The sequence below is a fragment of the Phascolarctos cinereus genome, unplaced genomic scaffold, assembly GCF_003287225.1.
Source record: "Phascolarctos cinereus isolate Bilbo 61053 unplaced genomic scaffold, phaCin_HiC Scaffold_5;HRSCAF=322, whole genome shotgun sequence".
NCBI classification, from domain to species: Eukaryota; Metazoa; Chordata; class Mammalia; order Diprotodontia; family Phascolarctidae; genus Phascolarctos; species Phascolarctos cinereus.
The window spans coordinates 19,063,576-19,089,875 of record NW_027555958.1 but is presented as its reverse complement, the minus strand read 5'-3'; the positions used below and the strand labels follow the sequence as shown (position 1 = coordinate 19,089,875).

General features: G+C 52.8%; 3 protein-coding genes across 3 annotated transcripts; 2 read left to right on the top strand and 1 right to left on the bottom strand.

Moving 5' to 3' along the window:
- The first annotated feature begins 1,362 nt into the window (after positions 1-1,362).
- On the top strand, positions 1,363-6,928 carry POLR2J (RNA polymerase II subunit J). Its single transcript, XM_021005592.2, has 4 exons — positions 1,363-1,490; positions 2,365-2,454; positions 5,919-6,093; positions 6,733-6,928. Exons 1-4 carry the CDS (start codon positions 1,438-1,440, stop codon positions 6,766-6,768), a joined length of 354 nt encoding a protein of 117 aa, XP_020861251.1. The 5' UTR covers positions 1,363-1,437; the 3' UTR covers positions 6,769-6,928.
- Positions 6,929-7,407: 479 nt separating this feature from the next.
- On the bottom strand, positions 7,408-20,812 carry LRWD1 (leucine rich repeats and WD repeat domain containing 1). The gene is made up of 15 exons (XM_021005588.2): positions 20,558-20,812; positions 19,410-19,644; positions 18,043-18,159; positions 13,911-14,054; positions 12,828-12,983; positions 11,571-11,771; positions 11,357-11,477; positions 11,122-11,231; positions 10,627-10,834; positions 10,243-10,315; positions 10,013-10,153; positions 9,131-9,222; positions 8,452-8,607; positions 7,989-8,098; positions 7,408-7,665 (listed from the first exon to the last, which is right to left on the bottom strand). The coding sequence occupies exons 1-15, from the start codon at positions 20,635-20,637 to the stop codon at positions 7,525-7,527; spliced, it is 2,085 nt and encodes a 694-aa protein (XP_020861247.1). The 5' UTR covers positions 20,638-20,812; the 3' UTR covers positions 7,408-7,524.
- Positions 20,813-20,861: 49 nt separating this feature from the next.
- Positions 20,862-24,406, top strand: ALKBH4 (alkB homolog 4, lysine demethylase). The gene is made up of 3 exons (XM_021005590.2): positions 20,862-21,094; positions 22,625-22,822; positions 23,259-24,406. The coding sequence occupies exons 1-3, from the start codon at positions 20,960-20,962 to the stop codon at positions 23,871-23,873; spliced, it is 948 nt and encodes a 315-aa protein (XP_020861249.1). The 5' UTR covers positions 20,862-20,959; the 3' UTR covers positions 23,874-24,406.
- The last annotated feature ends 1,894 nt before the right edge of the window (positions 24,407-26,300 follow it).

Genomic DNA, 26,300 nt, shown 5'->3' with positions numbered 1-26,300 from the left:
ACTTCATAGTAGGTGCTTAATAAATGTTGATTGATTGACTGATCACAGGGTTGTGGTGAGGATCTAATGAAATACCCAGTGCCTTTCACAAAGTAAGTGCTTAATAAATGTTGATTGACTGTTACCAATGCAAGACAGTCATTCACGAGAGTTGAAAAGGTTGAACTGAGAAGCCAGTTAGTAGAGACCATGCATTTGTGTATTGAGGGGTCCAAATGTGAAGGAAGAGGTCAGAGAGAGCCTGTGAGTCAGGTAGTGAACCCTCTGTCATGCAGAAGGATGATTTGCATAAGAGGCTATAGCTGTAACAAGAATTTGGACTGATGTTATCGACCAGAGGTGTCAAATCTCAGGCCTGAACCAGGTGAAAATGTGATGGGAAGTGTTTAATAAAATAAATGAAGACGCAACACAAATAACCTTAATTTGTGGACAGTGTTGTGTATAGATAACGTGAATTTCTAAGTCCATCAGCTCCCGATTCTCTGAGTTCCACACCACTGATGTAGACAGAAGGAAAGATGCTCAGAGGAGGACCTTTAATGATCTACACAAAGGTCCACCCAGGGTCCACGCGTTACTTCATTTGAGCCTCCCAACGCCTCTGTCAGGTGGAAACTCTGACTCGACGGGGCAGGGGCTGCTTTACAAGATGAAGACCTGGAGGCTGAGAGGTCTGAGCTAGTCAGTGCCTCAGCTGGGGTTTGAACTCGGGTCTCAGCCCAGCTTTCTTCCCCCACGGCACCACGGGGCTGCCCAGTAAGAGGAGGGCATGCTCAGGCCTCCTAGCGGTCAGCCAGCGACCATGGCAAAGGGGGCACCCACACTGGGGTGGACGGCTGGGGGCTGCCATCTTCCGGAGGACCCAGCCAAAGCAGGAGGAGGAGGAGGTGCCCGGTGAGGAATGCGGCATACGCTGAGACACGATCTAGCGCTGGGAGGGCCCTAAAGACCGTCGAGTTCCATCCCTTCATTTAACTGGCGAGGACACGGAGGCACAGAGAGGGGAGGTGATTTGCCCAAAATGACACAGGCGGTCAGCGGCAGAGGCGGGATTAGAACCCGGGTCCTCCGCCTCTGCCGGCGTCTCCAGTGCTTTCTAAGCCAGCGTCGGAGCCCGGGTCCCCTCGGCTGCAGCGCCGGAGCCCCGTCGCCCCCTCGCGGGGCTGGAAGGACACAACGCCGGACACGCACACGCGCACACACACCTGCTGGTCCCGTCCCTCCCCTCGACCCAGCAGAGCCGCGCATGCGCTGATCTTCCTCTCCCCTCTCTGGCTCCCCCTTCCCTATCTGGTCCATCTCGCGGCAGAGCGCGTTACTTCCGGTTCCGCCCTGGACACGCATGCGCAAACTCGCTCGGCTGCCGGCGTGCCCCGGAAGCGGAAGTTGGGCTGGCTAGGCGAGCACCCGCGTTAGCGGCGGTGGCGGCGGAGAATGAACGCGCCCCCGGCCTTCGAGTCCTTCCTCCTCTTTGAGGGAGAGAAGAAGTGAGCGCGGCCGGGGCCGGGAGGGCCAAGCGGGGCTGCCGCGGGACCCTCGGCAGGAGAGGCCTCCGCTTCCTCCTCCGTGCAATGGGGGGAGTCCACCCAGGGGCGCCCCCGGGCGTCAGTTTCCTCGTCTGTCCTCCCCCAAGAACGCGACAGCCCCTTGTTTGGGAAGACTAGGGTCAGATGGGCAAACCCAAAGAAGCCCGCGGGTCACCGCCGGCCCTTAGGTCACGTGCGCTGGACAGCACCCCCATCGTACAGAGGAGGAAACTGAGGCCGGCAGTGACCCCCGAGCGTCGGAGGCTGGGCTCCATCCCGGGTTGTCCCGACTTCGGGGCCTCCGCCTGATTACCCGCAGCTGACAGTAAAGAAGCCGGAGGGGCAGCTAGGTGGCGAAGTGGGTAGAGCCCGGGGCCCTGGAGTCAGGAGAACCTGAGTTCAAATCCAGCCTCAGACACTTGACACTTACTGGCTGTGTGACCCTGGGCAAGTCACTTAACCCCGACTGCCTCACCAAAAAGCAAAGCAAAGAAGCCGGGGACGCTTGTCCTTGTGGATTGTGAGAAAGGGCTACAAAAACTCGAGCGTCCCTGTTTGTGTAAAGAATGAACCCGACCTTAGGGTCGTGCCTCAACTTTCCCGTCCGTAAAATGACAGCGTTGGTTTACATGGGGTCCAAGACCCCCGCTTAGGCGTAGCTTCGCAGGGATCCCCTCTGAACCCCGGATCCTCGGGGTTATGAGTGGTTACGGAATTCGCACTGTGTACCTCCCCAAGGGGCGTGTGTGACAGCGGAGGCGGCCCCGAAGCTGGGTAGGGGTAAACGGGCAGCCACCTCCGGCCCTGGTCCCTTACCTGTCCTGTTCCTCCCCAGGATCACTATCAATAAGGACACCAAAGTCCCCAATGCCTGTTTGTTCACCATCAACAAGGAGGACCACACCCTAGGAAACATCATCAAATCGTAAGTTGGGCCCAGGAGTGGGCGACCTGGTGGGGGCTTGTGACCCGCCGGCCTCTGTAGCGCCTGAGGAGCCCCCTCTTAGCCTTGGCTCATTGGGTGCTGGTCTTCCCTTGTACGGGAATAAGCTCTTTACAGCTGTGAACCCAGGCCTTGAGGTTGTGGCGGCCATCCTCCTTTCCTGAACCCTTCTGGATCTTAAAGCAGGATTCTCTTCACACTTAACCCCTTAATTCCAAATTCAGAACTTCCCAGCTTATTCCAGAATTCTGGTTGGTCACTCCATAGTCTCAGATAAATTCTTCAAACCGATTGGGTGCAACCTTCAGAAATAGAGAAGATGAGATAACCCTGGAGTGTTTTCTCCTTTGTTTAATTTATTCACATAAAATAAATGCATTTCATTCATCCGTTATGAATTCATCTTTCTGGCTGAACATTATTCAGGAGGACATCCGTGCCCCTCATCTCCCTCCACACCTTTAGATCACTTCTATCCTCTCTCTACTTTGACCAGGGAGCTATGGGGAAAGGTGAAATTAGTGATCTTTTACATCATTTCATCACTTGTGAACATCTAGCCTCGCATGGCTTAGGCTAAAAAAGGGGGAAGTTTAGGAGGCTTAAATTAGGTGGGGAGATCATTTGTACCAGCACCTGGACTACCATAATTCACTGGTCTCTTTACTTAGTCTTTCCCACTGTCTAACATGCTGCTACTGGATTAATCTTCCCCAAATATTGCTTATTCCATTTTCCTGCTCCAACACCTTCAGTAGTTCCCCGATTCCTACAGAATAAAACTCCTAGCTTGCGTTTGAGGCCCTCCAGCGTCTGATCCTTTTTTCAGTAGTGTCCATCTCTTCAGTGGGGTTTTCTTGGCAAAGATAGTGACTAGAGTGGTTTGCCATTTCCTTCTCCACCTCATTTTGCAGATGAGGAAACCAAGGCAAATATGGTTCAGTGACACGCCTGAGGTCACACAGGAAGTGTCCAAGGCCAGATTGGAACTCAGGAAGATGAGTCTTCCGGACTTCAGGCCCAGCACTCTGTCCACTGTGCCACCTAGCCACCAGGTCTAATCCTTAGGTTACATTTAAAATAATTAAGTTTTTGTTGGTAGCGTTTGTCTTTACCTCTATATCTCACTGAAAAAAAAAACAAAACAACTTCAGTCAGAGTAACCCAACACATCAGAGAAGTCTGGCCTTTTATGCAACGCTCTGCATCCGTAGTCTCCCTCCTCTGCAAAGAAGTGTGTCTTTTCTGGGAGGCCAAGCTTGGTTATCAGAATACTGCAGCATTAGGCTTCTGTTATTTTGTTCTTTCCCTACACACTCGTGTAGGCATTGTGTGTTCTGTTTTCCTCATTCTGCCAGCTTCACTTTGCATCAGTCCGTTGGAGTCTTCCCGTATTTGTTTTCATCATGGTTACTGTTTCTTACAGCATACGTAATAATTCAGTTGTTTATGGAGCAGTTTATTTAGCCATTTGTCCATCAATGGAGCTCTCGTTTCTAGTTCATTGCTGTACCTCAGCTGCCTTTTTAGACTTCTTTCTTTCTTCGTCATATTGAAACCTTTTATAGCAGTCAGCCCAATTTACTCACGATCCCCTCCCAATGTTGTGTGCTCACCTGCCTCTGACTCTGCTTGCCTGGTATGTCCTCCCACCCCTCTCTCCACATCCTCTGTCCACTTAGATCCAGCTCTTCTAGGAGGTCTTTCCTGGGCACTGACAGGAAATGATGTCTTTGAAGAGGGAACGTTAAATGCCTTTATATCCCCCACAGAGTCCCATTCTTTGCACACAGTTGGTGCCCAGTACATTTTTACTAATATAACTCACTTAAATTTCACATTAACTCATGTTGCTTACTAGCCAAGTATGTTACTGTCACACCATTTTGACCATATTCAGAAGGTTAAAATCAAGAAACATTTGTTAAGGTCTTATAGATCACTGGGGTAGACAGCAGGAGAGTTAGAGGGGTTAGCTAAGTAACATTCCCTGCCCTTGTGGACGCTGCTGAGAGTCTAGCAGGAGCTTGGAGATTCCCAGACCTCTGTAATACCACAGAATACCTAAATGCATTAGAAAGCTTCAGACCAGTGCTGTCAGGTCCGAGGCACATCATCCTGGCATGAGGAGGTCAGGGAGTCTAGGGGAGGCAGTATTTGGGTTGGGCTATAGAGGAGGAAGAGGAATTCAAAGCAAAAGGGAACGAAGATGCTCCTGGCAGGAAGGGAAATGTGTTCCGGGACCTGGCCATGGGGCTGAGTGAGGTAGGGGGAAGGGCACGCACTGGGGTCACTTGTGATGGCACGGAGGCCAGGTCTGGAAGTTTGAGTTAGTGAGAAGACAGGAGAGAGAGATGAGTGTTATTTCTTGGGTTCTGCATTCTGGTCCATGTTGCCTTCCTCGCTTTGTCAGTGAATTCACTTTATCCTTTATGAGATACACCAAGAGGCAGCAGTGTCATGTAATGGACAGAGAGCTGGCCTTGGCACCAGGAAGACCTGGGTTCAAGTCCCACCTTTGAAATATCCTGACTGTGACTCTAGGCTGGTCAGTGGCAGAGATGGTGTTGACTTGTGTTGGTGAAGGGAATTTGCTCACCTGGGAGTTCTCTATACCAGTAAAATCCCAGAATCAAACTGTTGCTATGGGGGCAGGAGAGGGCGAGTGGGGACACGCTTGTTGTGGGTAAGAGCCTGGAGTTCTGAAGACTGGGAAAGGTCATTTTTACCAAAAAAACTCACTTTGTCATTCAAGGCTCTACCAGAAATGCTGTCAGAAGTTCAGGTGAACCTATGGGACTTGGGCTTCTTTGCCCTTTAAACATTTGTCCCCCAAAATGTTCTGGGTTTTTTTTTAACTTGAAAGTCTTATCCCCATGGAGGGGATGGTGAACTCTGACAACTACATGAATATATAAAAAGTACAGTTGTTCCACAATTATAGAAATTTCCAGATGGAGACAGTCCAGAGGCCTGCCATACATACAGCCTTGGCAACCTGATGCCACATGTCACAAAAGGCCAAGAAGTTTGCCCAGGATGCTTTGATGGCCAGTGCACTCAGCTGGCTCCAACCCCATGGAAAAACCTCTAGGCTGCAACCGTGGCTAGACTTGGAAAGAGGCGGGGCTACAGTGGTGCCTTTAAAATCAGTGTGAGAAGAGTGGCTTCACAGTGATTTAAAGAATGTCTCAGAAAACCACGGTCAGTGCAGCAACAGACACTGCAGACTAAACATTTTTAAAACATGTAAAAAGTTGAAGCTTTATTGTAAAAAGTGATTGGTTTACTTTGTCCCAAATCATTCAGATACCCCCTGTGCCACTGTATGGTGGAGGGGGTCTGTGTGGAGCAGAGGGCAGATGAGAGCACAGAGCGGGAAGGAAGCTAGCTGCCCTCATTCTCCATTCATCTGGCTCACCTTGTTCTCCCTTTCTGTGTTTCAGACAGCTACTGAAAGACCCACAGGTGCTGTTTGCAGGCTATAAAGTCCCCCACCCCCTGGAACACAAAATCATCATTCGTGTGCAGACCACTCCGGACTACAGCCCTCAGGAAGCTTTCACTAACGCCATCACAGATCTGATCAGCGAGCTCTCCTTGTTGGAGGAGCGATTCCGGGTAAGGAGCCACCAGCAGCGTGGGCATGAAACACCCTGCTAGGTCTGGGGTTGGGGGGCAGTGACAGGGATGGACTCATCTGGAGAACAGAATCATAGAGATTTGTTCCCCTGATATTTTCTTTCCCCCCTATAAAACAGCCCTCATTTCTGGCTGCCTGAGCCTGACTTTTAACGTCCTTTCTGAGTGTAGTCTCTAATTTGGAGTGCTTTCAGCCCCCGGTGGCATGGTGGTTGTTAACCATTGGCCTTCCGCATACAAACATCAGCCTTGAGAACACAGCGTTGCCCAGACCTTCTCTTCCCCACCCAGGACACGGGAACAACTAAGTTCGGGTGCTGGTGGGAACGCTAGATTAGACTACTCCAGGGCCCTCCCCTTCCTGCCACACGATAGCTTTGTGGCTCTGTTGCAGATGACTTTGAAAGGCCAGCGATCAAGGATTCCACAGACACTTGTCTGAGTGGGCACCGATTTCTTACACGACAGTAAAATGACTGTTATGACACGGCCTCAATGTGTGCGGGCGCTCCATGTCTATTTTTCAGAATTTCCATTTATAACTTACCTCGAGGTCCTGCAGCTCGTTCAGGAACCTTAGCCCTGACTCACTGGCTCAATGTTTTCTTCCTGTTCTAGGTCGCTATCAAAGACAAACAAGAAGGAATTGAATAGTTCTTGATTCTTCTCCAGGCAGCTTCCAGAAGAGCCAGAGCACAGAAACTCTTCCTCCCCTTTGATATCCGATTGGTATGGAAAGCGGAATGGGGAAAACCTGACTGCTTTTCTCTCTGGCGGGCAATTCCTGTAATTTCCTCATAAAAGGTACTTGCTACTTCCGCGTCACTCTCTTTCAGTATCTCAAGCAGTAGGTTTTAGTCAGCTTCAAAATTCTGCTGGCCATAAAATCACACAGTGATAGTCTGGCCATTGTGGGCTGGAGATGGACTCATTAGACAGTTTAATTATAAGGAAAGAATAGTCACTAATGGTTCTGTGTCCAACTAGAAGGAGGGCTGCCGGTCAGGATCCAAAACTCCATCTTGTTTACATCCAATTGCTAGGCAGTGGGGTTAAGTGACTTGCCCAGGGTCAGACAGCTACTAAGTGTTTGAGGCCAAATTTGAACTCGGGTCCTCCTGACTCCAGGACAGGTGCTCTTATCTACTGCACCACCTAGCTGCCCTGACCTGTGATTTTTCTTAAAGCAACTGAGTCAGGAAGGCAATCACCTTGTGTCTAAGCTCAGACCTCGTTAGCTCAGCTCTCTTCCCCCTCCCCCTCCCTGTTCACGGAACATAAAACACAGCTCACTTATTTTAATTTGAGTTTAGTTGAAAACTATCCATTTAAAAAACGCACACTTAGGAGAGCCTCACAATTCCCACCACAAAAAGCACAAATCCAGTCATTCGCCACTGCCTCTGGATGCTAGAGTTTGTTCCAGATGGCAATGATGTTTGTGTCCGTCAGAGCCACAAGATAGGTAAAGGTAGGGTCTGCCACTGCTGTGTTGATTAAGGTTTTGTTCATCTTTTGGCCTCGGGCTGAGAGATCTGGCCATCTGAGAATCTGTCAAAATGCAGAAAAGACTTCAGATGTATAGTTCATGAGACACAAGCTCCCCCTTCAGGATTAGCTCAGACCTAGACAGGAGCAGCAGTGATAACTATTCAGGGCTCTACTGGTCCTTAAAGCATTTCTGGTATCCAGCAATGGAAGGAAACATCACCCACTCCTCCCCAGGAGGACAACTAGGGAGGGATTCCAGAACCACAGGTTCTCAGAAATCGCCTCATCCTCATTTTCGAGATAAAGACTCAGGCCCAGAGATGAGAAATGACAAGTTGGAGCCAAAAGGAAAACCAAAGTCTTTTGCCCCAGAGAACTCCTACCTTCGTGGGGGCCACCTTGGCCTGCAAGGGCCGCTGCTGCTCGAGACACCGCCTGACGTCGTACATCCACACGCTTCCCTCTTCGTCCCCGCAGAACACAAACGCTTTCTCTGCAATCAGATACCGTTTGGGGGGGGGGGAAGGTCAGTGCCTCCCCGCTTGTCTGTGACTTCGGGGGTGGGAGCCAAGTCAGAATGCCGTGAGTGGCCCAGACCCAAGAGTCTTGACCACCTGACAACATCCCTGCTTAGAGGGCAGGGGCTGCTCCACTACCCTCCCCATGGGCATCTCCAGTGAGGCCCCAGATCCCTTCCTTAAACATAACAAAAAGTCCTGTTGGTTGTGCTCAGCATTGGCTGGCTCAGAACCCCAGCCGTGGCCCTCAACAGCCAATCTCTCCTTCCCTACGTTTCTGCTGCCTCAGTGGCGCCCCCTGGCACCTTCCCCCAGTTTTGTGCTTTACCTGGGCAGGTGCTGAGGGTCAGGTAGGGCATCTCTGTGCTGGACCACTGGAGCTGTGCCAGGATGACAGCTGTCACTCGCTGCTCGTCTCCTCTTCCTGCCAGGGACTGGCTCCAGCTCCACAAGCAGATAGAGCCAGGGGTGCAGCCCTTGGAAGCTGCATGAGAACAAAAGCGGAGCCACCCAAGGGCCAGACTGACTGCTCGCTCTCCCTGGGCCTGAGGCAGGGACAGGGAACCTGCAGCCTTCTAGGACCTTGGGTGTGGCCTTTTCACCGAATCCAAGTTTTATAGAACAAATCCTTTTGTTTTTATTAAGGGGATTCGTTCTGCACTTGAGGACCTAGAGGGCCACATGTGGCCTGGGGCTGCAGGTTCCCCAGCCCTGGTCTAAGGCCTGGGGGAAGAGATTTCTGTGGCTTAAGGCTCCCAGGCCAGCTCTCTACCCTGCTGCACCCACACAAGCTCAAACGACTGTACTTCCCAGTCCTCCCCAGAGGACCACCTTTCTCAAGCTTTGGTCTCCATGGGCCCAGCCTGCGGACATCAATCTGGCATCTGGGGTAGTTCCCAGGGACTCAGGCCATGGCTGTTCCTCCCTATCAGGGTATGCCCCACTACCCCGGAAGGGTCAACTCGGCAGGCCAGAAATCTGCTTGCTCTCGGGCCCCAACCACTCACCCACGACATCTTCGCTCACAAAGCCTAGCCCATCCACTCTCTTGTACGCTTGCCCTGGGCCTTGGGGGAACAGGAACACCATCTCAAAATCTCTGCAGAAAGTCAAACAATGTCGTGTTAACAATGCAGGAGGAAGGGACAGCTTTCTAGCAAAGAGGTCAAAGGGTGACGAGACTCAGACCCTGGTGGGCTTGGAACACAACCACCCACAATAGCTTACTGGCTTTATCAGAGCCGTGAGAATAGGTCATCAGGGGCACAGAAAAAACAGATAACAAATGTGGCTCCTCTGGGATGCCTGGGGTCCAGAAGGAGGGCTGATGGGGAAATGTGCTGTGTAAGGCCCTGGCCAGCCCTGGCTGAGCCGTAGGAGGCTGGGTGGTGTCAAATAGTAAGAATGATGCCTGCATCTCAGGGGACTTCTCAAGGCAATGTGCATAAAAACAGAATGTGCTCGTATCCCACAGTTAACAGGCTTGGGCCCAACCTCACGCCTCCTTATTCTGAGCCTTGCAATTTTTTTTTGCTAAAAACAAGCAAACACCAACCACCACCACCACAGTGGTCCCAGCTGGGACCTGGGCCCTACACAGACACCCCCATGTGGATGGCTGGATCCTATCTCCACCAGCCTTGGACACCACACCGCCTGCCAGCCTGGATCCAGGTCAGTAGCACCCTCAGACACGTTGCTCTCGGGCTGGTGCAACCTTGCAGTTAGGGCCCTCACTAACAAGCCCCTCCCTAAAGCAGACATCTCTTGCTTCAGAATGTGGGAAAAAAGCCTGTCAGGGCAGCCCCTGGGGTCCCCCAGTGCACATCTGTCACACCTGGTTCCTTTCTTCCTCCCATCTCCACCCCGTGCCCAAGTCTCCCCCTCACCTCCTCTCCTGGGATTTATTCAGCCTGATGTCCCAGGCGAAGCAGCCATCCTCACAGCCAGCTAGCAGGTAGCGGTCAGGGCAAGAGGGCACCAGGCAGAGACGCAGGGGGGTGGCGCTGGCGTCCAGCATGAGGAGTTGGCTGAGGGGAGGGAGGGAGGACGAGTGTGAGCTGCCCCTCAGGGCCTTCCTCCACCTACCTCTTAGCTGGGCTCCGGGGAGAAGGCTCACCTGGGCCTGAAACTGTAGTTACAATCAGGGAGGCCAATGTCCCAGAGGGTGATGCGCTTGTCGTATGAGGCGGCTGAGGAAAAAGGAGGAAAAGGCTGACCATTCTCCAAGCCTAAGGCCATGGCTGAAGGCCCCTCAGAGCCCCAGAAGGGCCATGGAGGGCATGGCCTGCCAAAGGGCAGGCCTGGGCCTGACGGGATGCAAAAAGCCTTGGCGGCAAGGACACGTCCATCTTTGGCCTCGGCATCCCTGGCAACCAGCATGCAGTAGGCATTTAATAAATGCAGGCTGACAGACCACCTGCTGTGCCTAGGGCTTCCCAAGAGGTTCTGGCTGCACTTTCCACCTTGGTGGCCCGGGCAGGACAGGGGCGAGATGTCTTACTGAAGAGGTGGGTCTCTTGGGAGGGGCTGAAGCAGGCCATGGCAATGGCTTTTCGGTGGGCTCGGATGTCTCCGTAGCAGAAACCCGCGCGCACGTGGACGAGGCTCACGATACCGCGCCGGCCTGCAGCTGCCAACACGCTACTGCGCTTCTTCCGTCCATCCTGAGTCACCAGGGTCAAGCAGGTCCAGGCCACGGTGAAGAACTCCTGGGGACGAAGTGGAGACGTACTGTGGGGAAGGTGGCCGCACTCCTCAGAGAGCACCTACTCCCTTCATCCCACCCACAAGCACCATTACCTTTGCTAGTTCTTTCAAGCTTATGGAACTGAGCCCCCCAACCCCACAAGACAGAGGCCAGCTGGCCTGGGCACCTCCTGGCTGGCCCCTTCAAAGGCAAGAGGGTACTCCCCCCACTGAAGTCATGTCAGTAAAGCAAAGGACACCCAGAGCACCCTGCTGACCCGCTGAGAGCAGACCCCACACCCCCACTCACCTCTCCAGGCACCTTATACCTGTGGAGCACGAGGCCCGTCTGGCAGTCGATGACGCACACGGCCTCCCCACCACAAGTGGCCACCGTCTGGGAGGCGCCTCCAGGCAGTCCTGGAAGAGGGGGAGGGTGGGCAACCGGCACAAGACTTCGGCTGGGGGCCCCCACAGCACAGGAAGACAAGAAGCAGGCCTGACCTCTCCCTCACCCCAGTGAGAGTCAGGTGGGGACAGCTCACCTGTGCTGTCACTGCAGGTGGGCTCAAAGGCACAGGCCCACAGCTGGGTGTTAAAGTCCTCCGGACTGTTGCCTTTACTGTGGCACTGGAGGAAGTGCATGGGCTGCAGCTCCATAGGCTCCTGCAGAGGAGCCGTGATGGGGTCAGGACGCGGGGCCAGAGGGAGCCTGGCCTCGCACCCCACCCCTCACCTCCACTGCCTCCAAGGCCTTACCTGGCCCTCTGTGTCCATCTCGCCTTGGGGGCCCTCAACCAGGACAGGCTGTCCACTGCCAGAGCTGCTTGACCGGGAGCTGAGGCTGGGCTCCCTGGGCACAGGCTGGGAGTCCTGGGGGGGTGGGGAGGGGCGGGCCCTCTTGCAGGGAGGGGGGTCCGATGGAAGCCTCTTCTTCCATTTAAAGGCCGAGAGCTTGAGCTGTGGGAAAGGAATTTTGGAGCCGCGGTGGAGGGGTCATGGAGGGAGGGCGCCACTGGCCAGAGACTGGGATGCCAAGCACTCCGAGACCACAGGCCTCAAAATGACACGGTCTTCAGGGACCCCTGGATCCAATGCCCTCATTTTTACAGATGAGAAAACTGAGACTCAGAGAGGGGAAGGGACTGTCCCCAGGTCTGCTCAGCTTGTCTCTGAGTGACAGCATGCAGCAACGCTGGCCCCCCAGCTCTCCCACCGAGAAGACACTCTGAGCGTCCCATCTGTCCCCCACACCCAGAATGCTCTCCCTCCTCTGCTCCGACTGTGGACCTCCAGGCTTCCTTTAAATCCCAAATAACATCACCCCTTCTCTAGAAGCCTGCCCCAACCCTCTAACTTCCAGGGCCTTTCCTCCGCTCATCCTGACTACGGCTCACTGTATATGTTTGTTTGCATGTTGAGCTTAGCGTGATGTCTGGCACCCAGCAGCTGCTTAATAAATATTGAGTGATTGGGTGGAATTTGAACTCAGAACCCCTGGCTCCAGCAGTGTTCCTCCTGCTCGGCCTGCCAACCCTGCCTGTGCAGCACCAGGATTTGATATTGGCTCCTGGGGGCCTCAGAGTATGTCAGCTGAAACATCAATCAGGATCTGAATCCTGGAGCCAGGCTTCCATGTGAGAACAAACATCCGGATCATTAGGGGCAAGGCACCTGGGCCCAGAGGCTTAAGAACTGGGGGGCACCATGTGGGCACTGTTACAAATGCTCCCCCAGGCGGTGGGGTAGAAGGGAGAGAGGAAGAGGGCCAGGCCAGGCCCATCCCTGCAGGCGGAGGGTAGAGGGCACAGGTCGCTCCCTCATGTGATGGGGGAGGAGGCCAAGGTCATACAGCAAGGTAGGGGGGGACCTCAGGCACTAAATCACCTCCTGGAGCCTGGCGGCCCCAGACGCAATGTCACCATTCGTCACTTTCTCACTGGTGACCACATGCTCCCTGAAGGTAAGGCCTATATATGGCAGGCCCACGGCCAAGACTGAGGAGGAGGGTCTTACCACATACTCTTGGCTGGATGCTCCCACCGGGGTTGCTGGGGTCTCTGGGGTCCCCGTGGAGGTCTCTGGGATCGAATCATCTTCCCTGGACACCTCTGAGGGTGCTTCCTTCCTGGTCAGCTTCGAGGTCACCAGCTGCTGGGCGATCATTTTCACCTGGGGCAGGGCAAAGTCCTTATAGTCAACAAGCATTGATTAAATGCTTAGGGTGTGCCAGGCCCCATGCAAAACCATGACCCTGGCCTTCGGGAGCTGCCCACAGCCTGAGGGGCGAGACCACATGCAAACAACCAGGATGTACAAGCACCTGAAAAATGCTATGTGCTGGGGTCTAAGAGGAGAGGATGAGAGCACCTGTAAACATCAGCCCCTACGGAATTAGCAAAAAACATTTATTTACAGCAAATGTAATGCTTCCCACTGTAAAAGGCAACTGGGGGCACAGTGGATAGGGTACCAGGCGTGGAGTCAGAAGTCTTAAATTCAAATCCAGCATCACTTACTAGCTGTGAGACTTTGGGCAAGTCACTGAATGCCTTAGTTTTCTCAACTGTAAAATGGGGATAATAATAGCACCTGCCTCCCAGGGTTGCTGGGAGCATCCAAAGGGGGGCAGGGTTGCTCAACTCAGATCAATGATAATGAACAACCCTGGCCCTGGAGAACAGAGGATGAAACTGCCCTTTCTTCTCTCTGTAGAGGACGAGGGGGACCGTTTGGGACATTGTGCATGTGTTTATTATTTCTGTTATAAGCAAGAGTGGAGAATGGGGTCATATATGGAGAAATGACTGGTTATTTTAAAAAGCATTAATAACACAAGTAAATTAGGAAAAAAAGAAATGTAAATATGCTCATGTAAGCCAAGCTCTACGTTCTGTAGGTTAACTCACAGGGATTTCAAATGTTTAAAAAACAGGCTCTCACCTGGGCCTTCAGAAGTGACAGGTGGGTTTATCTGTAATTCGGGATTTTCCAAACAGTCAAGGAGAGATGATGGGATTTCACAAATGCAGAGACAGAGGAGAAGGGAGCCCACCCAGGTTACACAGTGACACAGAGGAGGACGCCACCAGGACTTACCTTCCACTGCGTGAAATCACTCAGGGACTCGGGCCCGTAGCGAACGTCTTTGACGGCAGACTTCACAAACTCCTTGTGGACGTCCCTGGCTGGGGCCCCGGAGGCCAGCTGACCTTGGTAGTTCTTCTCCCAGTAAGCAGTGACCTAGGCCAGGCCGGGGGAGATGAGCAGAAAGGACCTGGGGCTTTGGCAGATTACCTCTCCCCTCTAAATCCAGCCCAGCCTGCAGTCCTTCCCAAGCTACCCCCCCTTCTCTTGTAGATCAAGTACCTTCTCCATCTCTACACTCATGGTTTTCATCGACAAAAAGGATAAAGCTCAAGCAGGGTCAGAGCTGGGACCCTTCAAGGCCATCTATCAGCCTGGGGTACAAGAAGCTTAGAAGGGGCAACAGGAAAAGCTGGGTGAACCTCAGAGCTGCATCTGAAATAAGTCTTTCTAGCAACTCGTCATCTGGTTTCCTTGGCCTCAGGCAGCTACAGATGTGAGGAGCACCAAGGGAGGAGATGGTGCAAGCAGCCACCGGGGCTCTGGGCTCCGGGGTCCGGGGTCTGGCTAGTGCCTAACAGCCAGAACAAAGACAGACAAGGCTAGGGGAGGGGGGGCTTTTCAGGCTCTTTATCACCTCTTGGGTTCCCACATGATCATTCCTCCCCACCCCATTAAGCCCTGTCTCGTAAAGCTAACCCAGGGACCACAGCTCACAGTGCAGGCCCTTCCCTGGCCTCTGTCAGGAGGCAAGGGGCTACGCTTTCTCCTCAGCTCCCCAGGAACAGTGTAAGCATTACGGTCCATCAACCTCTTGGGGTTGCCACTGTTCGTGTGAAACCACTTCTAATGCCCATACACCTTCTTCCAGAAAGGCCTCCCTCCGGGGCCTCATGGTGCGGAGGAGACTGTGTCTGCTTTAAGGTCCAGATGAAAAGGCTCCAAGGACGGCTCCGGCCACAAATGCTGCCCACCTTCTGAGCACTAGCTTTGCCCCCAGCGATGTTTGCTACCTGGGTAACTCTGGATGAGTCACTTCCTGCCAGGCCTCAGTTTCCTCATCTCTAACATGAGGACGTGGCACGTGAGGAAGCCTAAGGTTCCTTCTAGCCCTAAGTCTGTGATCTCATGATCCTCTGAGGTCCCTCCAGCTCTAGGGGTAGGGTCCTAAGACCAGAGAGGCTCATCACCAGTATTCTGACTCCCTGGTGATAAATTATTTGGTCAAGAGCAACCAGGAAACAAGAAAATACATGCTGAGAGGTGAGAAAGGGGCCAAGAGTTTAGGTGGCCTATAGATAACCTTAACATAACTGTCTGTGCTCCAAGTGTGTGAGAACTTTGTCCAAGAGGGTAGGTTGGACTTAGAGGGGAAACTAAATCCAGATGTCAAACACTCTCTTGCCTGAAGGCACTCAGGATTCAGTGGAAGGCCAACTCTCTAAAAGAACAGGTGGAATCCATTTGTTGGAGGCTTAAAGGTGACATCTCATCTTGCACAACTCACACAAAGACCGGCAGTTTAGGCCTCCGCACCTGTGGCAGAAGGCCAGGCACTCTCTGAATTCAGAACTTGGTCAGATACTGCTCCAAATTAAATCAACAGACACTCTAATATTTAGTGACTTCATCGTAGAAACAGGCCTCGGGGAGGACGGCAAAGGAATATGCTGGAGAATCTGGGCCAGGAGGAAGAATGGAGAGGCCAAAGGCTCTAAGAGCAAAGAAGCTGCACACCTGGAGAGCGAGCATGGATACTTTCTTCCAGGAGAAATTAGGAGGCACTGCATGTGACCATTGGGCACAGAGGACAAAGGTCAGGATAGATCTGGTTACCAAGGAGAGCAGCAATTCCAAATCAGGTGTTTGAGTACAATTAGACAATTATTAGCACAAAGATAAAAACCAGAGCACCAAATTAGATGAAGAAAAGTGAGAAAATATGGCCTGCAAATGAAATAACTACAGCCCAACCTATTTAACAACTTCCTGACAATGAAAATGGGAAACGGGTAAAGAAGCAGGCATTGGCACTGGGCACCACCATTTACTAAGGAAGTGTAAACCTTATAAATCAAATCATTCCAACAAGGAAGTCAAAAAAGCCTAGAAACCACCAGGCAAAAAACATTTGGTCTCCTTGCGAAGAAAAACACGGCAGCTAAGGGCAACAATGGTTTAGAATGGAGGTGCCAAACTTGGGGGCCCTCTGTCAGACCCAGATTAAAATGTAACTGGGAAACATTTAACAGCATAAGTAAAAATATAACATACATAATATTAATGTGTCATTTTCTAAGTCAATAAGCCCAGACATCCACTTTTATTTGAGTTTGACACCACTGGTTTAAAACAGGAACTTATTTGTAAAATTTCCCTGTATGCAGCATCAATCTCACGAAACAGCAACAAGTATCTGGAGGGAAAAGATCCATTACATCACATCCATCAAAGCAAGAAGGGGAAAGAAAGGGCAGGAAATGGATAAGAGATGGAAAAGGTACATCAACATTTCTACAGCAAACGTTTTTCTGTCACTCATACTCACAGAGTAGAGAAATGGCGGATAACCATCACCCCAGTCTTCTGAAAAGGGAAGAGAATGGAATCTGCAAACCACATGCCTGGGCTACCAAAGCCATCATCAAAGAGACAGCCAATGAGCAGAAATGGAAATGGGGATGGCAGTCACTAAGAACTCACTTGGGCCTCACTAAAAACAGGGCGGCTGGCCCACTCTTGTTTCTTTTTTTAACAGGATTAACTAAACTGGTAGACCAAAGGGATGGTGTAAATGTGGTTTAACAAATGCTAACACCTTGGTAAAGTGTTTCATGCTATTCTCACAAAAAAGATGGAGCCATAAGCTCCATTACAGTGCCTTTAAGATAGATTCAGAACTCACTGAATGGCTGGACTCAACACAGACAGTTCTATGTCCACTTGATGGAATGCCCCAGTGACCTCTGATTGCCCCAGGGCTGTTCAACATTTTTATCAATGACACAGATAAAGATCTAGACAACATCTTTATCCAGTTTCAAGTTGACACAAAATTAGAGGGGAGAGCTAACACAATGGAAGACAAAGTCAACATCCCCAAAGAGCTTGAAAAGCCAGAATATTAGGAGAATCTAGTAAGATTAAATTAAATAGGAATCAATGTAAAATCTTACACTTGGCCTCAAAGAATTGATTTCACATGGAGACAAGCAAAGAGGACATGGCCTGATCAAAGACATGGTGATGTGGGAGATGAAATGGTGTCCACAGAGAATAAGGAATATACCAGTTTGGTGAGAAGATGACAAAGAGTTAAGGAGTCCAGGGTTTCAAACTTGGATGATTAGAAATATGGTCGAGCCCTCAACAAAAAGAAGGAAGCAGGAGTGCACTTAGTGAGAAAAACAATGAATTCCATTGAAGACACCTTGGGTTTGACCTGAAGATGGCTGGTGTTGGGGGCCTAGAACTACATCAAAATACTGAAGTAGATACTGTGTTTCCTCAGGCAGGGAGACAGTGACACACTATTAAGAACAATTACAACAGACCAAATTTCCTAGAAGATCCACTCCCCCCAGGGCATCTCATTCTCCAGTCATTGTAAGGATCAGGGACAGCAGCCAGGGCAGACCCCTTGGCAGGCAGTCTGGTGAAGCCTCTGCTGGACCCCCCTCTCACAATGTTTTAAAAATTAAAGGAAATGCTACATTTCAGCTGAAGATGTGTGAAAATAAGGAGATCTATCTATCTATCTATCTATCTATCTATCTATCTATCTATCTATCTATCTATCTATCTATCTATTTTTTCTCTTCTATATCCAAGGACCCCTGGAAATCTATCCATTTATAGACCCTTAGGGGTTCCATGGACCCCAGGCTAAGAACTCCTATGATAAATCTGTAATGATAAATCTGTAAAAACACAGTCAAGGTCAGCTCAGGCACTGGGGGCCAGTGTCTGACCTGTGAGGACAGCACTGGCAAGACTTTCAGTGTTTCTGTCAAAAATTATTATGGGCGTGGGAGTGGGGGATCGTTTGCTGACCTCAGGGGAACTTCTTGAGCTTAGAACACCAGCCTAGAATCCTATGCAGGCCCCAGAAAGGTTCTCTACTGCCACCACTTGCCATCCTTACTCGGGTGGTCAGTTCCCGGTTCAGGATCTTCACGTGATTCATCAGCGAGGCTGTTTCCTTCCCATTGATTTTTCGGATGTTGGGGAGGAGGGAGGAGATCTTGTAACTGTCATTGACCTGGGGGTGAATACAGACAAGCTTAGACAAGCTCTGCCACCATTCGACACCTCAAGGTACCAAGTCCCAATGCCAGAGGTAAACATCCCCCTGAGAGATCAGCTGATTACGTCCTCCTCATCTCACCTCCCTAGCCCCCATACATTTTACACTGGGGCAAACTGAGGCCCCCCAGTGAGTCAGTGGCAGAGCCGGCTCTCCTGAGGCCCAGGCTGGCTTGGTCCCCGACTGGACACCTGCTCTAAACTCCCTGAGGGCTCTCCTGTGGGGCTTGGCACAGAGAGCCACTGCCCAGCTCACCTTACCTCTTCTGCAGTCCTGGCTTCAGAACCCAGAGGGTTCTGAAGGATCAGCTTTCCCTCTGTTCTCCCTTCCTACCAAATCCCTCTCTTCCTTCAATATTCACAAGAAACCTCTCCGCACTGCCCCTTCCCCTAGGGCCCTCCTTCCTAATTACTCTGCGTTTACTTTTTATTTGTTCTGAATATTCCTTTAGGTAAACATGTCATCTCCCCTATAAACTGTAAGCTCCTTGAGGGCAGTGATGGTTTGGTTCTTCTGCGTGGTTCACTGTCCTGTGCATTCCTCACAGCACGGGCTGAGTAACACAGCATTATAACCCTAGAGCTGAAAGGGCCCCAAAGGCCATCTGGTCAGTCAGCAAGCACTTATCAAGCACCTACTATGTGCCAGGCACTGTGCCAAGTAGCGGGGATAGAAAGAAAAGCAAAAGACAGTCTTTGTTCTCAAGTGTAACCGGGGAGACCGCGTCCACACACATCTTAGATTACAGGCAGGCTTCTATTTTAATGTATGTGCATGTACGCATACCCATGTAGACATAAAATACAAACACAACACGGAAGCGATACACACAGAAACATGATACATAAGCAATATACAGAAACACACGATGTTAGATGTATGCTTGTGTGTTATGTATATGTGTGTTTTTATATATGTGTACACACAGGCTAAATTGGAAACACAGGAAAAGCACTGGATTAAGAAAGATCCAGTCCAACTGGATGAGGAAAGGGGAATTTCTGCATGTGCAGAACAACAACAGGTGGTTAGGCGTCAGAGGTGGGACACGAACACTCTACTGCACTGCCCCTGGCTTCAGTACTCTTTCCCCCCATCCGTCACTCTTCCCACAATCACCAGCACCCCCCCCCCCACACACACAGACGCTTCCTAAATTTGATGCCAAGCAGTGAGAGCAGCTCCAGGAGGGGCCTCCGGCTCACCGTCAGGTACAGGTTGTCCTCGAAATCCACCTCCTCCAAGGCAGCAAACTGCTGCAGGGGGGTCACGTCCTCCAGCTGGTTGTTGGAGCACTTGAGGATCTGCAGGCAGGGCAGGTCCAGGCCCTCGGGCACCCTCTCCAGCAGGTTGTCCGACAGATCCAGCTCCTTCAGCTGCTTCATGCGGTTGAGGAGTTTGAGGTCCAGGTCTTTCGTCTGAAGCTGGAGGTCTGACAAACTGGGGCAGGGAAACGGTGGGTGGGGGGAGGCTCTGGAGGGCTGGGCTCCCCGATCTGGGGAAAACCAAGGCGCTTTCTTCTCTCCCCAACCAGGAAGGGGGGCAGCTCCCTTCCCGGGATGCCCTGCCCCGTCCTTGGGGTCCTGACCGCTGTGTGGGCGGGGGGGGGGGAGATGGGAGAGGACACAGTGGCTGGGGGACACGGGTCAGAATCAGCTCCTAACCCCTTCATTCACGGAAGGGGAAAGGATGTGCGTCGGCCCTTCTGCCCATTCCTCAGCAGGGGAGCCTGGAAGGCCGGGTCACCCAGGGCACTCTTCGGGCTCCCCGTAACAAGGGGGCAGAGCACCCGGGCAGCGAAGGCAGCAGGGGCTGCGAGAGCCGACAGCCGGCATGAGACCAGGGGCCGCAGCAGCCAGGTGGAGGGGAGGGGAGGCAGGGCGGCCCGGCCCCCGCGGGCCCAGGCCCCATCCCCGACCCTCAGCCCCCGGGTCAGCGGCCTGCGCCGGGCACAGGACGGGCCGGGGGTGCGGACACCGCAGCGAAGAGGGAGGCACGGGGCAGGCGAGCGGGAATACGGCGCGGGCGAGGGATGGGCGCGGAGCCGCCTCGCTACAGCGGCTCGGGGACTTGCGGGATGTGGGGGCGGAAGCGGCTGCGGGACAGCAGCGTTCGAACGCTCGCGGCACCACGCACGCGCACAACACACCCGGCAGACAGACGCGCACGCGCACACAGGCACCGAGGAGGCCGACAGAAGCGCCACGCTGACGCACGCTCACGGGCGAGCAAAGGCATCGTGCAGAGGCACTCGGGCACGCACGCGCACACAGAAGCGCCACGCAAACGCACGTACGCGCGTGTCCTCCCCCCGCACAAATACACGCATATGCGCGTCCCCGCCCGCTCTTACTCGAGCTTCTTGATCCTGCCGAGCCGGTCGCACTTGGGGTGCCCCCTTTGCAGCAGCAGCGGGGTTTTGAGCCGGCCCATGGCCGCCGGCCTCCGCGGGCGCACCCTGCGCCCTTGCCTCGAGGCCCCGCCTGCCCACGCCGGCCGCCGCCTGGGGCTGGCTCCACGAGCTCCTCCGGAGCCGGGGCGGGGGCGACGCGGGGACTCGGAGCAGCGGCCTCGGCCTCTCTCGGGCGGCTCGGGCCGGAGCGGTTCGTGCGGCGCCGGCCGGAAGAGGGCCGGGCCGAGTAGGATCCCACGTGTCCTGGCCCCACGGGACTACCTCTCCCAGCGGCCCCCGCATCCCGCGCCTGCGCACACGCTCCGCTGAGGCCGCCCGCCCGGCGGCGCTCTGGGCACCGGCATGGCGACGGCTGGCGGCTGGAGCCGGGGCGGCTGCGGGGCGCGACCCCGGGGCTGCGGTTGTAAAGGGGTCCGGACGTGCCTGCTGTGCGAGCGGGAGCGAGGCGGCGGTGTGCCCGGAGCCCTCCCCCCGCAGGTGGGAGCGGGCAGGGCGGGGGGCTCCCCAGGGCGGAGCGTGGGACTGGGGGGGCCCCCCATTTGTGTGGCGTCGGGCTCCGTCTGTCAGATGGGGGCGGGCGCCTGCCATCGTTAGCGCCGTTTCACAGATGGGCAAGCTGAGGCCAAGAGTCACCTGACTTGTGGGATGGAATCCACTCCATCCCCTTCTCCCCCCCCTTCCTCCCCTTCTCTCCTCCCTCCCCCCTCCCAGTCCTCCCCACCTCTCCCGCCCCCCCCCCCCCCCCGCATCCTCAGCGCCATTCCTCCAGCAGTGATCTGTCTTCTGCCCCCAGACTCCTCCCGGGCACTGGGGGGCTTCTGCCCTTTGCCCTCTTGTTGCCTCTCCCAGTGAAGGGAGTGGGACCAAAGGCTGCGGACCCGGCTTCCATTGCAGGATTGCCCGACCTCGGGTGGCCCTGGATGGGCAGGTCCTCACTCCCTGGTCGGGGGTGGGGGGGGGGTGGGAGGGCCGGGCTCAGCTGTGGCCACACGGGACAGCTGCCCACCTCGCGCGCTACCCCACCTCTGTGGACTTGCTAGCCTTGTTTCCTGTGCCTTCGAGGTCCTGACCTTGTTAAATCCCTGCCTTCTTTCCCATCCCTGCCTTCACTTCAAATGCTGCCTCTTCCAGGAAGCCTGCCTTAATCCCTTCAACCTCCCCCCACTGCTCCTATAACTAGATCGAACCCTTCCATGCTTTGTGTTGTATGATGGATGCACATCCCTATGTTAGTCCAGACCCCGACCAAATGCCAAATGACTAGAGAAGAAAGCCTGGGCCTATTCACGGTTGTGGAATTCATTTGTGGGTGTCTTGGATGAAGTCTTGAAAGGGCTGATGGGCACGGACTGACCAGAAGAGAGGAGGAGGAGGGAACAGAAACCAGCAACAGGAAGAGCCATGGGGCTCCAAGAGAAGCCGAGGGTCACACTATACAGGCCTGAGGAAAGATCAGAAGAGCGGGCTGTGAGGGGTTCAGCTTGAGGACCTTTCGTGGCACTGCAAGGCTGAATGCCAGCCAGGATGAGGGCAGGGTGGTAGAGTGGGAGCAGGCAGTGGGCAGAAGAGGAGAGGCTTTGATATGCTGGAACCCGGGAAGGGCAGAGGGAAATATATCATTAAAGCATTCCAAGCTTCCTGGAAGAGTAGGCTGGTATCTGAGATGCAGGTGCTGCCAGAGGCTGCTAGGTGGTGCTAGGGACAGAGCGCTGAGTTCAGATATGGCCTGAGACACTTACGAGCTGTGTGAGCCTGGGCAAGTCACTTTGCCTGTCTGCCTCAGTTTCCTTATCTGTAAAATGAGTATCATAATGGCATCTATCTCTCAGGGTTGTAGTAAGGATCGAATGAGATAATTATAAAGTACTTAGCACAGTGCCTGGCATGTAGTAGGTGCTCAATGAATGCTTGTTTCTTTCCCTGCTGAGGACAGAAGGAGGTTGAGGAGACTTAACCCTTGAAAATGAAACTTTCTCATTCCAGGACCTTGTGTCTTTTCCTTTGCAGAAGACAGCCCATTTCATCTATTGTTCAGAAATGGGTTTAGCCGTAGGAATGGAGAAATCAGAATTTGCTGGCTGGGCTTTTCCTTTCCCAGGAGTAGCTCTGATAAAGGACTTTGTTAGTGCTGAGGAGGAGGCTGAGCTGGTTCGGTTGATGGATCAAGATGACTGGAAACTTTCACAGTCTGGAAGAAGGAAACAGGTACGGCATCTGCCAGGGCATCGCTGCGCCTCCTCCTTTAGTGTCCATCTCGCTGTGCTATAGCGCACTGGCAACAGCGCCCTCCCCTGACGTCTCCAGCAGAAGCCCAAGCTTTCCAGCTTGGAATACCCAATTTGTCTGGGGAAGCAGCTCAGTGGAGGGCTCATTTTGGCCTGAGCAGCCCCCAGAGACTGTCTTCTGAGGTGTGCAGGGAGCCCAAGCCCCGTAGCACAGATGGCGGAAGCCCTGGTGGTCCCCCGGTACAGAACTGAGTGCCTGTCATCGCAGGCCTACAGACATCCGTTAGAAATCCAGTCTGCCTGGGTGTCTTTGCTCAACTGCTTAGGCACTTATTTCAGGTTTGTTTAATGAGGAAATGTGCTGGCTGTGAAATTTTTCCAAGCAAAAATCACCATTCCTTTCCTCTTTTCTACAGGACTATGGCCCCAGAGTCAATTTTAGGAAACAGAAGCTGAAGCCTGGCAGCTTCCATGGCCTGCCCAGCTTCAGCCGGGAGATCGTGCGGAGGATGGGGATGTACCCCATCCTAGAGACGTTCCTGCCGGTTGAGCAGTGTAACTTGGACTACCACCCCGAACGAGGCTCTGCGATTGACCCCCACTTGGATGACTCCTGGCTTTGGGGAGAACGGCTGGTCAGCCTCAATCTGCTCTCACCAACAGTGCTGTCCATGTCTCGGGATTCAGATGAGAGACTTCAGTTACTCTCCATGGCCCCACAGGGAACGAGGAACTCTGTGCCGAATGAAACGAAGACGGGAGACCCTGAGGACGCCCAGAGCACCTGGCGATCTGTTCCGTGTGACCACGTGGAAGTGGCCATTCACTTACCTGCTAGATCCCTGCTTGTGTTGTTTGGAGCTGCCCGCCATCAGTGGAAACATGCCATCCACCGCCGGCACATTGAGAGCCACCGAATCTGTGCCACCTTTCGGGAGCTGTCAGCTGAGTTCTGTCCTGGAGGAAAGCAGGAAGAACTAGGGCAGGAGCTCCTGGAAATAGCTCTGTCCTTCCAAGGAAAACCCGTGTGACAGGTCCCGAGAAAGGGAGCCAGCACCCAAATGTGTCAAGAAATGAGTCCAGGACCCAACAGCGCTGATGTGCCTGAAAACACCAGATTCACGACAGGATCGCTTGTTTTAATTCGGCTGCACTTGAAACCCTGAAGCCAAATGGGGCATCGTCTAGTCCTGCTCTGTTGTCAGGGCAGCTCTTGGGGAAGTCTCATCTTTCATTGTTTTTGGCTGAAGGCCTTGAGGGTCCTTAAAGGTGGAGCTGGAGAGGGCAGGAAGAATTGTGGTGCAGCCTTGGCCGTGATGGGGTCTGCCTCACCAAGGCCGTGGCTGGCCTGGAGGGGCCAGGCCGGAGGACGCTCACAGGGCACCCTCCTCGTACCCTGGTCCTGGTGGATCTTGGCTTATGAACATTTCCACTAGCGAGAAAGGCCCCTACCTTATTATATCTACCTCACCCAAATACACGTAAAACTAGTGGGGTCATTCTCAATGTACTCAACATTCTGTGGAAAGATGATCTATGTCATTAAACATGTATTTTTTTTTAAGTTCTGAGAAGGCAATGGAGGTACGAACGGCCTGTCCTCAATTCCTTTGAATGATAGACTTGCTGCTGGCGCAGGAACCCCAGTCTGAAGCCATGCAGATCTCACGTGGGCAGGGCTTGGGGGAGGCCCACCTGGCACAAGACCTGGTCATGAGGAGCTCTCACGAGAGGGTAGAGGCCGTGTTCCTCGGTAGAGTTTCTCGTTACCAGAGATGTTCTCCCATTTCTGTAGGACAGCATTAGTAATGCTCCTACGTGCTGCATGGTACCACCCATGCCACCCTCTGCGCACAGGAAGGTGGCTAGAACCAGTTTGATTTTCACTGCTTAACAGTGAGGATGCCCGCCCAGCAGAGAAGCTGGAAGTTAATCATGGGGCTCAGACCTGACCGGTTCTTTCTGGGGACAAGCAGTGGCAAGGCCTGCTGAACTCCTTCATGCAAGCCCAACCTCCTGGCTGCCCCTGGATGCAGAACACTGAGGAGGCAGCTCTCCAGGACTCCTCGGGCTCTGGAAACCCCAAATGGCCGAAGTGGCTGGGACTGTGGGCATTTGGGGAGCTGGCACACACCAGATATCAGTACATTCTCATACCAGAAGGCTGTCAAGCTTAATCACTTAGCACGTTTCTGTAGATCTACTGGGTTTAACGTTGTAGAATACTCATTTTCCAAGTTGGTAGTTGTGATATTTTTATGAACTCAAACGGCAATAAACTAGTAATACAAAATTCTATGTTAAAAAAGACTTTTAGAATTGAGAGAGACCTTAAAGGTTCCTCACTCCACTCCTCTCATCAGGTGGGGAGATTTCATCCCCAGGCAAATCGAAGGTCCCCCCAACTAGTCCACAACAGAGCTGGAATTACAGCCAGCGATTTATAGGGCTCTGCCCATTAGTTTATCTTCACTACTCCTTGTGGCTTCTAAAGAAGGTCATTCCAGGGGCAGCTAGGTGGCACAGTGGATAGAGCTCTGGCCTTAGAGTCAGGAGGACCCGAGTTCAAATCTGGCCTCAGATACAATACTCATTAGCTGTATACAGACTTGGGGCAAGTCACTTAACCTCAATTGCCTCACTAGAAAAAAAAAAAAGAACATCATTCCATTTTAACATAAGGACGTGATAATTCATCTTGTCCTGTGCCTTTGCTTCCAGATGACTTCAGAAAAATAGTTTTGTTTATTTGCTTTGGATTCTAAATTTGGGCACAGGCTAACCAATGAGAATTTCTCAAAGCAATTTGTGATTTTCTTTGGATGCCCTGCCCAACCTGGCAAGGGTACTTCTGTTCCCTTGCCCAGCGTTGTAAGGGTATTCCAGTTCCCATACAAGAGCCCCCTAGGGGTTCTTCCAGACTGAAATAGTCACAGGAAATCTAGCTCAGTCCCAGCCTGTAAGACCCCAGGGAGCCAAACTAGTTCTAGAGGTCAGGTCAACACAAGTTTTAAGTGACTTGGGGGGGGGATCCAGAGTGAACTAGGGGGTGCAAGCTAGAACAGGGGTTCTTAATCTAGGGTCTGAATTTTTAAAAACATTTTTGATATTTTGTCATATTCAACAAAATTAAGTCCTTTGTAACATTCTGTTTTACCTTACACATTTAAAAACATGGTTCCAAGAAGGGGTCCATGCCACAAACTAAGTCAATACCCCCTGTCCTTGAGCATCCTGGGACCAGCAGTTTATGCCATCCTACAGGCTAGATGGGCATCATCCTAGACCTTAGCCCTAGGCTGAAGTGACCTCAGGAGCCGTACCCCTAAAGGTAATAAACCCACCTATTCCTCTTACTTCAGGTCCCCTTATATTCAGGTGGGGCTATTGGGGGGGGGTAGGATAAAAAAAAAGTTATTGGCCTCATAACCTTCCCTCCTCTCCCATGGGAAGAGGGC

What these genes read in the sequence shown, in the direction of transcription:
- POLR2J (XM_021005592.2), top strand. Translation starts at nt 1,438, where the DNA reads ATGAACGCGCCCCCGGCCTTCGAGTCCTTCCTCCTCTTTGAGGGAGAG. An exon ending in CTAGGAAACATCATCAAATC is followed by an intron (nt 2,455 to 5,918) that starts GTAAGTTGGGCC and finishes TCTGTGTTTCAG; the next exon opens with ACAGCTACTGAAAGACCCAC. An exon ending in TGTTGGAGGAGCGATTCCGG is followed by an intron (nt 6,094 to 6,732) that starts GTAAGGAGCCAC and finishes TTCCTGTTCTAG; the next exon opens with GTCGCTATCAAAGACAAACA.
- LRWD1 (XM_021005588.2), bottom strand. Translation starts at nt 20,637, where the DNA reads ATGGGCCGGCTCAAAACCCCGCTGCTGCTGCAAAGGGGGCACCCCAAG. An exon ending in GGTATAAGGTGCCTGGAGAG is followed by an intron (nt 10,835 to 11,121) that starts GTGAGTGGGGGT and finishes CTTCGTCCCCAG; the next exon opens with GAGTTCTTCACCGTGGCCTG. An exon ending in CCAAGAGACCCACCTCTTCA is followed by an intron (nt 10,316 to 10,626) that starts GTAAGACATCTC and finishes CTTTTTCCTCAG; the next exon opens with CCGCCTCATACGACAAGCGC.
- ALKBH4 (XM_021005590.2), top strand. Translation starts at nt 20,960, where the DNA reads ATGGCGACGGCTGGCGGCTGGAGCCGGGGCGGCTGCGGGGCGCGACCC. An exon ending in CCGGAGCCCTCCCCCCGCAG is followed by an intron (nt 21,095 to 22,624) that starts GTGGGAGCGGGC and finishes TTTCCTTTGCAG; the next exon opens with AAGACAGCCCATTTCATCTA. An exon ending in AGTCTGGAAGAAGGAAACAG is followed by an intron (nt 22,823 to 23,258) that starts GTACGGCATCTG and finishes TCTTTTCTACAG; the next exon opens with GACTATGGCCCCAGAGTCAA.